This window comes from Diabrotica virgifera, chromosome 9 (assembly GCF_917563875.1).
Source record: "Diabrotica virgifera virgifera chromosome 9, PGI_DIABVI_V3a".
Lineage (NCBI taxonomy): Eukaryota > Metazoa > Arthropoda > Insecta > Coleoptera > Chrysomelidae > Diabrotica > Diabrotica virgifera.
In genome coordinates, this window is record NC_065451.1 from 174,565,666 (window position 1) to 174,578,570 (window position 12,905).

At 32.6% G+C, this 12,905-nt stretch overlaps 2 protein-coding genes and 1 long non-coding RNA gene across 3 annotated transcripts; 1 reads left to right on the forward strand and 2 right to left on the reverse strand.

Annotated features, from left to right (window-relative positions):
- Positions 1-1,128: 1,128 nt before the first annotated feature.
- On the reverse strand, positions 1,129-4,501 carry LOC126891972 (uncharacterized). The gene is made up of 2 exons (XR_007700631.1): positions 4,166-4,501; positions 1,129-4,017 (listed from the first exon to the last, which is right to left on the reverse strand). It is a non-coding gene; the product is annotated as an uncharacterized LOC126891972 (long non-coding RNA).
- A 209-nt stretch (positions 4,502-4,710) lies between these two features.
- On the forward strand, positions 4,711-6,635 carry LOC126891967 (uncharacterized). Its single transcript, XM_050661330.1, has 3 exons — positions 4,711-4,999; positions 5,606-5,832; positions 6,098-6,635. Exons 1-3 carry the CDS (start codon positions 4,854-4,856, stop codon positions 6,187-6,189), a joined length of 465 nt encoding a protein of 154 aa, XP_050517287.1. The 5' UTR covers positions 4,711-4,853; the 3' UTR covers positions 6,190-6,635.
- A 2,442-nt stretch (positions 6,636-9,077) lies between these two features.
- LOC126891583 (zinc finger protein 233-like) lies at positions 9,078-12,453 on the reverse strand. The gene is made up of 2 exons (XM_050660759.1): positions 11,751-12,453; positions 9,078-9,224 (listed from the first exon to the last, which is right to left on the reverse strand). The coding sequence occupies exons 1-2, from the start codon at positions 12,399-12,401 to the stop codon at positions 9,078-9,080; spliced, it is 798 nt and encodes a 265-aa protein (XP_050516716.1). The 5' UTR covers positions 12,402-12,453.
- Positions 12,454-12,905: the final 452 nt, after the last annotated feature.

Here is a 12,905-nt window from a genome sequence, read left to right on the forward strand (position 1 = left end):
ATTATTGGATATTACATTATTTACATTAAATTACAATACACTTCTCCAAGAAATTAACGCACCACCTTAAATATGGGGTATTTTTGATGTCTCGTATTTCCTAAACCTGTTGTTTCATCTAAGTGATTTTTTTATAATATTATAGCCTAGGCTATAGGTTACCTCTTTAAGCTTGTCATGCACAGGGAGCTATGCTGTAATATATGTACATTATATCATATCGCTCTCTATAGTAATGAGTGAGCCTGCAGACAGGAAACAAATCGTTCCGTATGTGCAGGCTCACTCATTACTATAGAGTGCGATGTGATATAATATATATTATAGTATAGCTCCCCGTGCATGACAAGCATAAGGAGGTACTTAACCTATAGCCTAGGGCCTAGGCTAGAATATTATAAAAAAATCACTTAGATGCAACAACAGGTTTAGGAAATTCGAGACATCAAAAATGCCCAATTTTTAAGGTGGTGCGTAATCGGCTGTATATACAGGGTGTAACAAAAATACACGTCATAAATTAAATCACATATTCTGGGACCAAAAATAGTTCGAATGAACCTAACTTACCTTAGTACAAATATGCACATAAAAAAAGTTACAGCCCTTTGAAATTACAAAATGAAAATCGATTTTTTCGATTATATCGAAAACTATTAGCGATTTTTTATTGAAAATGGACATGTGGCAGTATTATGGCAGGAATATCTTAAACAAAAATTATGGTGAAATTTGTGCACCCCATAAAAATTTTATGGGGGTTTTGATCCCTTAGATCCTCCCAAACTTTTGTGTACGTTCCAATTCAATTTTATTATTGTGGTACCATTAGTTAAATTCAATATTTTTGTTTCTTAGTATTTTTCAGATAAGGCAGTTTTTATCGAGTTGCGACTTCTTTTTTAACATGTCTACATAAAAATTTTATGGGGGTTTTGTTCCTTTAAACCCCCAAATGTTTGTGTACGTTCCAATTAAACTATTACTGAGGTACCATTAGTTAAACAGAATGTTTTTAAAACTTTTTTGCCTCTTTGTATTTTTTCGATAAGGCACATTTTATCGAGACCTGGCTTCTTTTTTAATATGGTTCAAAATATACCTAAAAATGTAAAGCATAAATAAGTCTGCATATTATTACCATGTCTCCATAATCGTACTTAACCATATACAAATATGTGGTGGATTTGACAAATATTCAAAATATTTCGATAAAAATTGACTTTTCAAAAAAAGCAATAAGAGGCAAAAAAGTTTTTAAAACGTTGTGTTTAAATGGTACTACAATAATAATTAAATTGAAACGTGCACAAAAGTTTGGGGGGGTTTAAAGGAACAAAACCCCCATAAAATTTTTATGGGGTGTCCAAATTTTACTATAGTTTTTTCGTAAGATACTGCTGCCATAATAATGCCACATGTCCATTTTCAATAAAAAATATCTAATAGTTTTCGATATATTGGAAAAAATCACTTCATCTTGTAACTTCAAATGAGTGATAAAGGTACAGAGACTTAGATGGCGAGGTCACATTGAAAGGATGCCAAACACGAGGACTCCAAAAATGGTACTAAACTACACTACAGCTTCAAGAAAGAGAAGAGGAAGGCCGAAAAATAGATGGAAGCAAGAGGTCGAAAAAGATTTGGAAAGAATGGTGCTACAGGGTCAGAAAAGAAAAATGAATAACAGGAAGGAATGGAGAAAAATCACATATCAAGCCAGAGAAGATCTCAGTACATAAAGAAACGTGAAAATGAAGAAAAAAAAACAAACTTTTCAAGCCATGGGCCTCTAAGGCCCTTAGTGCTATTATATATATATATATATATATAACTTCAAAGGGCTGTAACTTTTCTTGTGTGCAAATTTGTACTAAGGTAAGTTAGGTCCAATCAAACTATTTTTGGTCCCAGAATATGTGATTAAATTTATGACCTGTATTTTTGTTACAACCTGTATATATCTACATACTTCGTCTAATTTACTAACTGTTGCGCGTCATCTGCGTCGTAGCCTGTGAGGTCGCATGATACCAACACGAAATATTTAGGCGGTAGGTGTGTTCTTTTTTAGAATCACTTTGCTGAGTACACTGGAATTACAGCCACTAGACATATTTTATTATATACGCGTAGAAATAATATTTGAAGATTTCTATTAATGTTAACCTAAAGAAATACACAATAATATGTTTCATTTAATTTGTATAAATGTATTATAAAGCGTTTTTATGAAGCAGATTTGTTCGGATCACACTGTAACTGTAATCGAACGAAGGTGACATTTTAGAATAAATTGGTAACATTTATTTGACAGTTACGGTGATGACACTTCATATTTGTTTATATTCTTTACTATAAGTATCTGTTTTATTTATTATATTTACTGTTTTTATTATTTACTTTACTATAAAAAGACCCTCTACTATAAAAATATAAATTTCACCTAATTTTATAACGACTTGGAATAATCGAGGTATCTGACAACTTTTTTAGTTGTTATTGTTTTTTGTTGTTTGTTTGGGTTTATATGACTGCGGACACTAAATCCATTCGCCAATTTTACTATTTTTTATTTTATTAGTCATTTTTTCGTATCTTATCCTAAAACTAATACTAATATAATAAACAATTCTACTAATAAATAATTATTTTTATATTTTTTTTAATAATTTTTTTTATATATATACACATATATATATATATATATATATATATATATATTAGTTGTTATTGTAGACATACTTATACAAAGAAACCTACCGGCTTTTTGCCAAGAGTTCGGAGCCGTTTTTTAATTATTAACAATGCAGTGCAAAAACTCTTGCACTGCAAATCTTAAAAGATTATAACTTAATTCTTGTTCTCTATTTCTTAAGTTTTTACTTATTTACATTGAATATTAATTTGTTTTGTTGTATAATCCACGTTTACAATAATTATGTGATATATTTGATTTAAAATGGATTCAGGATCTTTTTATACTTTGGCAACTATGTCAACTTAGATCTCTGGCGTAGATAATGACGTGCAACGGTAAGTAAATTAGATGGACTGTAGGTTATATTTGGTTCTTGGGACATCAAAGTATATTTTTTAGACATTCCCTGGATATAGTCACTGATGTGACATACCTCCGATTTGTTTTTTCATGAGTTTTGTAAGAGAGACTAAAAACTTTTTTTATAGTCACCTCCTGTTTTCATATATTTTTTGACATGTTTTGTAGTAAATTCAACTATCTATTTACTACAAAACATGTCAAAATTTACATGTGAAAGCAGATGATCCTAAAAATGGTTTTTCGTCTCCTACAAAATTCATGAAAAAGCAGATAGGAGAATTATTGTACATTACAATTCTCTGATGTTTGGGAAAAAGGGCTTAAGTCAGAATTGCACATCGATAATGTTTTGATGATTTCTACAGTACTGTAGTAGATTCTACTGTACATACAGTTTACATCTACAACAGTTTTTTTCTGGTCCAGAAATCATCAAAACATTATCAATGTGCAATTCTGACTTAAGTCCTTTTTGCCAAACATAAAAAAACAATCTGGACATAACTGACCAATGAGCAATTTTAATTCAACCTAAATTATTACTGTTTCTTAAAATGAAGAGCTTACCCCATAGCGTCTCTTATCTAATCTAACAAGATCGTGCACTATTCTAACATACACAGGCACAGCACACAAGCACTATGCTCCGTTTTTCACTATCACCTATCACTCAAACTAGTTCAAAATGCTTTGTCCTCTTCAATCTTCTAGTTTGCCCATTAGTATCGAGGAGCTGGATTTCCTCGATATTCTTGAACTTATGAAGTTGTTGCTCGTGACCTTGCTATCTTCTTGATATTTGTTGATAAAGTAATAACTTATTCTGCATGGACAATGTGGACTTTCTTCCAACTAGCTAATACACTTTTTATATCTCTCTTTTGCCTTTCATAGCCACAAGGCTATACATTTCCTTCTTGGTTTTTTTTGTAGGCCACTTTCAGCTGATTCTAAAAAAAATTAAAATGAACGGTAATTTTTCTATTCTTTACAATTAAAAATCAAAAGAAGGTACTATTTACAGGTATAATATGCATGCATAAATGATTCGTTTCATAAAGAATAAAGAAAATTGAAAACGGATTTTATAATACTTACAAAATTGTTTAAACAAGAGATTAAGCCAGAGCCCAGAGCAAAAACTAGCAGACAGTACAGCAAAAAAGCCACTAATTTCCATTTCCCACACCCCCTTATCCGCCTTATCGATGCATTTTTTTCCAATCAAAATTTTTACTAAATTTTTAGGTTATCGGTTATCTTAGGAAAATGAAATGTGATGACCAATGACCACGCGACGCTACATAGATACTCGCGCGGCAAATTTGAAAATGAACGCAAATTGAACAGTAAATTAATGGCCTCTCTTAAAACCTTGTAATGGAAAATTTTACCCCTCCAGGAAGACATTGTACTATGTTCATATAAATAGAATATCTTGTGGTAACTTTCCACCCATAATTTAATCAGATAGATGTTCACGGAATAGAACGGTAGTAGACTCGGACAAACATAAGTTTGGGAATATGATTCAAAACTCGATGATGCGCAGTGGTTCTTGTTTACTAGCGTTACCATGGAAACGGCCAGTTTGCTGATCGCCAGTGTCGTAGTTAGAATGCATTACGTATCGCAGAGTGTTTAACTTATTGGTTAGATCGTGTTGGATATTTTATTAATAGTTTTTAGCTTAGTGTTTGGTATATTAGTAGTAGTAATTAGTGTATTATTAAGACATTTAGTGTATCTCTAGTGCGTTAAGTTAAGTCATTAGTTATTTAACAATATGCCTCATAAAAAGATAGAAATCAAAGGGCTGGGATTGAATAGCCAAGCAAAGGCAATCATTTATAATGTTACTACATTTATGGAACAAGAGGCAGCACATTTCAAAACAACCGAAAACCTGTTAATACCTTTAAGTAAATTGACGTAAGTGTTGTTAATGGCATTTTATTTTCTTGATATTAAAGTTACTAGTATTCTTATTTTCTTATTATAATTGTATTTATGAAGTTTCATCAGATTCTTCTTCTTCTTCTTTAGCCCATTTCTATCCACCTTTGGACATAGGCTCTCCCCAAATCTTTCCATATCTGTCTGTCCTTGGCTGCGCTTTTCCAGTGAGTTCCTGCAGCTGCGTCCACGGTCTCCTGTTTTGTATTTCAGCATTCCATCTTTTATCTTCCTGTCTCGCATTGTGGCTTGCAAATCCCCACTTTAACCCTGAATATGCTCAGTTACATTTTTTACGTTTGTTTTCTCTCTTATCCATTTGTTTGGTTTTCTGTCTTGAAGTGTTAATCCCAACATGGAATAAAACATGAATTAATACAATAGATATTTTCTGTGAGTCCTTTCTATTTTGTTTATGTTGGCCTTTGTTAATGTCCATGTTTATGAGCCATACGTCCTAACAGGAAGGATGCTCTGATCAAATACACAAGTTTTTAGGCACTGTTTCTTTTTTCACGCCAATCTTTTGCAATTTTTTTCGCAATATTTTCGTTTAGTAACATTTAACATTGGTAATTGTAGGGATAGGATTCTAGCAGCGACGGGTATAAGCAAAAACACCTTAACCAAAATAAGAAAAGAAGGTAGAGACGTAAATAAAAATGGAGCGACTAGTTTTTCTTTTAAAAGTCCAAAAAGAAAACGTTGTCGTTCCAAAAAAATTGAATTGAGCAGTGGACAAGTGAAAGCCATCAAAAATATTATATACGACTTCTACACCATTGAGAAAAGATCCCCTACAATTAATGGTAAATAGTTTAAAAGTTAAAAAATTATTAGTTAATGGGAAATTGATACCTATATTTTTATGGTAAATAAAATAGAGTAAGTAAAATTATAAAACAATTGTTTGTACCCGTTTAGAACGAAATAAAAGTTTTTTCGTAAACACACTGATATAGATACATTTTAAAAAAAATGGTAGATAGATACAATTCTTTTACAATTTTATTTACTCAAAGTATAAAAGAAGATTTATTTTCCAAATATTTTAACGATTTCTATTTATTTAAGGTATCTATCAAAAACTAAAGAACAAACAAATGGAATTTACAGGGTCAAAGGAAACATTAAGGAAAACGATAATTGGATTAGGCTTTAGGTAACATGGTAAAAGTAATTATTCAGCTTAAAAAATAAAATTGTATAATGAATAATGTATTTTAAATTGATATTTTGTTGACATCGTTTTAGTTCAATTTTTTACAATTTACAGTTATGAAGAATGTTTTTTCAAAAGTACCAAGTATTTATAATCGATAATTTGTTTAGATTTCGATTTCCGAAAAACTGTAAACAAAAAATAAATCTCTCCAAGGTTACATACGATTCTACATAATTTTTATTTTTCTCAAATGAATTGTTCTCACGTCTGTATCTTTTGATACATTTAAAATTTAAACCATCATACTTTTGAAAAGATATCTTAGAACCATCCGAAGAATCATAATTAAAACTTTGTTTAGAATCATTGTTTAGAAAATATATACATTAGAATTAGTAAAAATAAACACTTGTTTAATTTTTTTTATAGTTGAAATCCTTCCTTCCTGATAATGTTATTAAATAATTGTAAGTATTGAGGAATTTGTCATATATTAAAGTACTCCTAATATTTTGCTCATTATTTTATCAAATTCAACTGATTATAAGCTTCATAATTATTAAAAACTATGAAAATAAAAAGAAACAAATTCATTCTTCGCTTTAATTAAATATAATTTAGGTACTACTATAATTTACATATAAAAATTTATTTCAAATCTGCCTGCTTTCGTCCGCCACTGGTAGAAATGGTTTGCTTGTCTGCGCGAAACGCTACGTCGCAATCCCAAACTTATGTTTGTCCGACTCTACCTACATTCCTGGAATGTTTTGTGTTGTTTAGGATTAAACTTTTATTTTATTTCTTGAATATTTCCTATTGTTAAACATTGTAATCAATAATTTACAAATAAGATTTTCATTACATTACATAAAATCAAAAACATGTTTTGGATATTAAACTATATAGTTTGTTTATAATTGTAATAATTGTATATACAATTTTGAATTAAGATTTAATCTTTTCGATTTAAACTACAGTAAAACCTGTGTTACCGGCCCCCTGCAAACACCGGCCACCTGTACTAACGGTCAGTTTAAAAATTCCCCAAACCAATTACAGTAAAACCTGTCAGTAACGGCCACTAAAAATGAAAAAGCTATTGGCCGATATAGAAAGGTGACCGGTATTGCCAGTTTTTGTAGTCTAGATATAATTGGTTTGGGGAATATTTAAACTGGCCGTTAGTACAGGTGGCCGATTTTATCAGGTGGCCAGTAACACAAGTTTTACTGTATATCTAGACTACAAAAACTGACAATAACGGCCACCTTTATATATCGGCCAATAGTTCTTTCATTTTAGTGGCCGTTACTGACAGGTTTGACTGTATTTCATTAACGTAAAGTTAACGCGTAAGTTAATATTTTATTGAATTATTTTGCTATTTGATCCCGTAATTGGTATAATGTGTCCAATATAATATATAAGCGTTCATAAAACGTCCGTATTTCGTCCAGTATGGACGTCCAAAGGACGTTCAACGTCGGACGTCCAAAGGACGTCCATATTTATTCCGTCCGAAGGACGTCCAACGTCGGACGTCCAAAGGACGTCCATATTTATTCCTTCCGAAGGACGTCCAACATGGGACGTCCAAAGGACGTCCGTTTATAGTCCATGGACGTAAGGACCAAAAATGGACCTATTTTGGACGTCCAAAGGACGTCGTGTGCTATTAGGGAAGGTAAGTTAGGTTCAATCAAACTATTTTTGGTCCCAGAATGTGATTAAATTTATGACCTGTATTTTCGTTACACCCTGTATAACTCCGGTATTTAAAAACGGTGACAGAGACAATATAAAAAATGTTAGGCCTGTTGTTATGTTATCTGCCATCCCCAAACTTTTTAAATTAATTTTAAACAAATATCTTACTTGGCACTGTAGAAATCTCTTGATTAATGAGCAACATTGATTTAGGCAGGGTATATCTACGTCTACGAATTTTGTCTTGTATCATGATTACATTGTCAGGGCTTTCGAAGATGGGTACCAAGTGGACTCCATTTATACTAATTTCTCGAAGGCCTTTGACACAGTGATCCATTCTTTACTCATCTTTAAATTAAGATGTATTGGTTTTCCTGAATGGTTTCTTTCATGGTTGATTAGTTATCGTGATGAAAGAGTTCAGTTTGTTTTTATTAAGGGTTCACTTTCGATTCCCATCTTGGTCAGTTCAGGGGTCCCATAAGGCTCACATGTCGGTCCTCTTCTCTTTAACTTGTTTATTAATGATATTTCTGAGGTAATAAAAGTTTGTCAGTTTTTGCTATTTGCCGATGACCTTAAGCTAAATTTCAAAGTTTCAAATCTGTCTGATTGTCTAAGGATCCAGGAAGACTTGACTCTTTATACAATTGGTCTCTTTCCAATTGCCTCCAGTTAAATAAAGATAAGTGTTTTGTTATATCCTTTAGCAAATCTAAAAATAATGTCGTGTTTGACTATCACATTAATACAAGCGTTGTATCAAGAGTGACTGAAATAAAAGATTTGGGGGTGTTATTTGACAGTTCCTTGTCATTTATCCCACACATTAACAATTTGCCAAATAAAGCATACTGTAATCTAGGTTTTATCACAAGAAACTCTCGAGATCTTTCCGTACCTACATATAGAATTTTATATCTTACTTTCGTCCGTAGCATCCTGTCTTATGCTTCTATAGTATGATCACCATACTATTTTAACCATATTTACACCCTTGAAAAAATTCAAAATAAGTTTCTCCGGATTTGTGCTTATAGATTAAACTTAAAGAACATGTCTTCGGTGGAATTAAGGTCAAGGCTAAATATCAGTTCCTTAGAAGACTACAGAACTAAATGTGATTTAATTTTTCTCTATAAACTACTTGATCATACCACCGACTGTTCTGATTTATTAAGTCTTATCAACTTTAGATGTAGCACTAGAATTCTTAGAGACATGCCTGTATTTTCTATAAAACACTATCACACCAACTATGGCAAATTCTCTCCAATTAATAGAATTCAGACACTGGGAAATGACTTTAGTCAGTCTTATGATCTGGTGGATACAGGATTTGTAATATTTAAGCACTGCCTGACTGAGTATGTAAGGAATCGAAGATGAATGACCTTTAGCTTGGAGTCTTCATTTCATTTGATTTTAATTGTCAGAGATTTTCATTTTAATAATATTTTCAGGAAATTTAATTTACTTAAATTATAATCATTTGTTTAACAATATTTATTAATTATTTAATACTTAGTTTAGTATTTGTGTTATGGTTAGGATACTTTATTTTTGTTATTTGTAAAAATGGGGACATCCGTAATAAATAAATAAATAGTCTTCATTTTAGTCCTGTTTTGTCTTCTTGTATGTTGTTCCAGGTGTTTAGGTAATCCTAAAACCCTGGAAGGAATACTTCTATCAACTGTTAAACGACCAATCTAGCAGAAATACTTCACATCTTAAATAGAAGACCAATACCCGAGATACGAAGAAGTAACCCAGGCAATTAAAAAACTTAAAACTAATAAGGCACCAGATAGCGATGGTAGGTATACCCGCAGAGTGCTTAAAACACGGAGGAGGAGCGTTTTACAGTTCTATATACAAGCTAATTCAAGACATTTGGCGAGAAGAAACAATGTCAGATGAATGGATAGAAGGGGTTATTGTAGCAATCCACATAAAAGGAAACAAAAAGCAATGTACTAACCATCGGGGAATACCACTCCTATATACCACCTACAAAGTCCTTGCAAACATCCTGCTAGAAAGAAACAAAACATACATAGAAGAAATCGTTGGGGATTATCAATGCGGATTTAGACCGGGCCGCTCTACTAATAACCATATTTATATTCACTATAAAACAGATAATGGAAAAATGTTGGGCGTTTGATCTTAAGCTTCATCAGATGATCAGAGATTTTAAACAAGCATTTGATAGAGTATGCAAGGCTAGAACGTGGACAGCGATGCAGGAACTCGACTTTCCAAAAAAAACTAGTCAGTTTGATATGGATGTGTATGGAACGGTTACGATGTAAGATGAGAGTTGGAGAACGATACTCAGAGATATTCGAAATAAACAATTTAAACAATGAACTAAAACAGGGAGATGCGTTTTCACAACAACTCTTCAACTTAGCTCTGGAACACATAATTAGAAGTGCAATAATCGAAAAACGACTACAGTATGTCATCGAGAAAGACCAAACTTACTGTTGCTATTTGCAGATGACATCGATTTAATAGAAAACGAAAGATTAAGAAGACTTTCGTCAGGTTCGAGAAAGAAGCAGAGAAGATGGGGCTTCTACTCAATGAAAGTAAAATTAAATATATGTATATGAGGCGCAATAACCAAAGCAGAGACAGAATCGGTCAGAACATCACTATCAATGACTTTAACTTTGAGCGCGTTAGAGAATTTAAGTATCTTGGGACAACGATAACTGAAGATAATAACAGATCACAAGAAATAATCAATAGGATACAAGCCGGCAACAGATGTCTTTATGCTCTTCAAAACCCTTTTAAAATCGAAACAACTAATAAGACGTACAAAAATAAAGTACAGTTCAACCTGCCACATTCGGACCTCTCATATACGGACAAAGGCAGTCCCTATTGAACCATGTACCCTCTCATCCCGAGACAAAAGAACTAAAAGATGGCGAAATAATGTAATATAGAATCAATAAAACGTGTCTATCGACGAAAGTTATTGACGGCGTTGATCACTGGAATGTATGAAGGAGAAACCGTTTCAGAGACTATATCTTGATATCCGGATCGGTCTGTCGCCACATTGATCCGGCTATGGCAGGTTTTACTGTATATAAAACAATCATACGACCCGTTGTGATGTATGGAAGCGAAACGTGGACGATAACAAAGGCAAACGAAGAGATACTACGTGCTTGGGAAAGAAAAATCCTAAGAATGATCTTTGGGCCTTTTCTTGATGAAGCAGCAGGACAATATAGGATAAAAACTAACAAAGAGGTCGAAGAAGTATACCCAGATGCAAACATCATAAAAGACAAAGTTCAGAAGACTTCAATGGGCAGGACACCTCAGAAGAAATTCTGACCAAAGAACAGCAAGGTTGGTATGGGAGGATGTCCCAACTGAAAGAAAATCACGCGGACGCCCACGACTCTGGTGGCGAGATAATATAGCAGGAAACCTAAAAACTATGGGAGTGGAGAATTGGAGATATTGCCCAAGACAAAGACGAGTACTGTCTCTTCATTCTCAAAGAATGTGACATGCTGTCGAATCGGCTAAAACCCACGAGGATTTGTAACGCCACGGAGTAGGTATGTTGTTTCAACTCATATAGTGTACCAAATGATTTAAGAGATTTTTTCTGTGTGCAAGCTCAAATGTGATTTCAAGTTAATTTTCTGAGAAAACGGCTTAAAACAAATTTCACTTGTATCGTTTTTCTCCAGTGTGCACTCTCAAATGTGTTTTCAAATGATATGCTTGACTAAACTGCTTACAACAAATTTCACACTTGTATGGTTTCTCTCCAGTGTGAACTCTCATATGAATTTTCAAGGTATCTACTTTACTGAATTGCTTAAAACAAATTTCACACTTGTATGGTTTTTCTCCCGTGTGGCCTCTCAAATGTTTTTTCAAATTACCTGCTTCTATAAATTGCTTAGAACAAATTTCGCACTTGTATGGTTTTTCTCCAGTGTGCACTCTCAAATGGTTTTTAAAATTACCTGTTTGACTAAATTGCTTAAAACAAATTTCACACTTATGAGGTTTTTCCCCAGTATGTACTGTCAAATGTGTTTTTAAGCTAGATGCATGGTTAAACTGCTTAAAACAAATTTCACACTCGTACGATTTTTCACCAGTGTGGAGTCTCAAATGTACTTTCAAATCACGTGCTAGACCAAATTGTTTAAAACAAATTTCACATTTGTGAGGTTTTTCTCCAGTGTGGACTCTCAAATGTTTTTTCAAATTACTTGCTTCGCTAAACTGCTTAAAACAAATTTCACACTTGTACGGTTTTTCTCCAGTATGTATTCTCAAATGTTTCTTCAAATCGCCTATTACAGTAAATCTCTTCAAACAAATTTCACACATGTAAGGTTTTTCTCCAGTGTGGACTCTCAAATGTTCTTTCAAATTAGATGCGTGACTAAACTGCTTACAACAAATTTCACACTTGTACCGTTTTTCTCCCGTGTGAACTCTCATATGATTTTTTAAGGTATCTACTGCACTTAATTGCTTAAAACAAATTTCACACTTGTATGGTTTTTCCCCAGTATGCACCCTCAAATGTCTTTTCAAATCACTTTTTTGAGAAAACTGCTTAGAACAAATTCCACATTTATAAGGTCTTTTTTCAGTCGCAACTTTCATATTTCTATTTGATATATTTCCTTCACTGTGTCGATTCATATCATTTCCTTTGTAAGATGAATCTTCAACGATTTTTTCCATAGTTTCCATTTTATTTTCATTTTGGAGATAATCTAAAATAGAAAAAAACTCTAATGTAATTATTCGAGTAAAAGGAAACACTAATGCAATAATCAAATTAAAGTATAGTAATAAATCCCCAGTACACCGTTCTTTTTTTGAAAATTAATACAAAAGTCTTAAAAATGGTTTTAACTGCTTCCTTTGAGCGATTCTACCACCTTCTGAAAAGAAACATAAATTTTTTCCTATTCGTTCAATTAACATGTTAGATCT

Bases quoted from the DNA above. Each gene is read 5' to 3' on its own strand.
- LOC126891967 (XM_050661330.1), top strand. From the start codon at position 4,854: ATGCCTCATAAAAAGATAGAAATCAAAGGGCTGGGATTGAATAGCCAA. The intron at 5,000-5,605 runs GTAAGTGTTGTT...TGGTAATTGTAG, and splicing joins ATACCTTTAAGTAAATTGAC to GGATAGGATTCTAGCAGCGA. The intron at 5,833-6,097 runs GTAAATAGTTTA...TATTTATTTAAG, and splicing joins AAGATCCCCTACAATTAATG to GTATCTATCAAAAACTAAAG.
- LOC126891583 (XM_050660759.1), bottom strand. From the start codon at position 12,401: ATGAGAGTTCACACGGGAGAAAAACGGTACAAGTGTGAAATTTGTTGT. The intron at 9,225-11,750 runs GTAGATACCTTG...TGTATCCACCAG, and splicing joins GTTTTAAGCAATTCAGTAAA to ATCATAAGACTGACTAAAGT.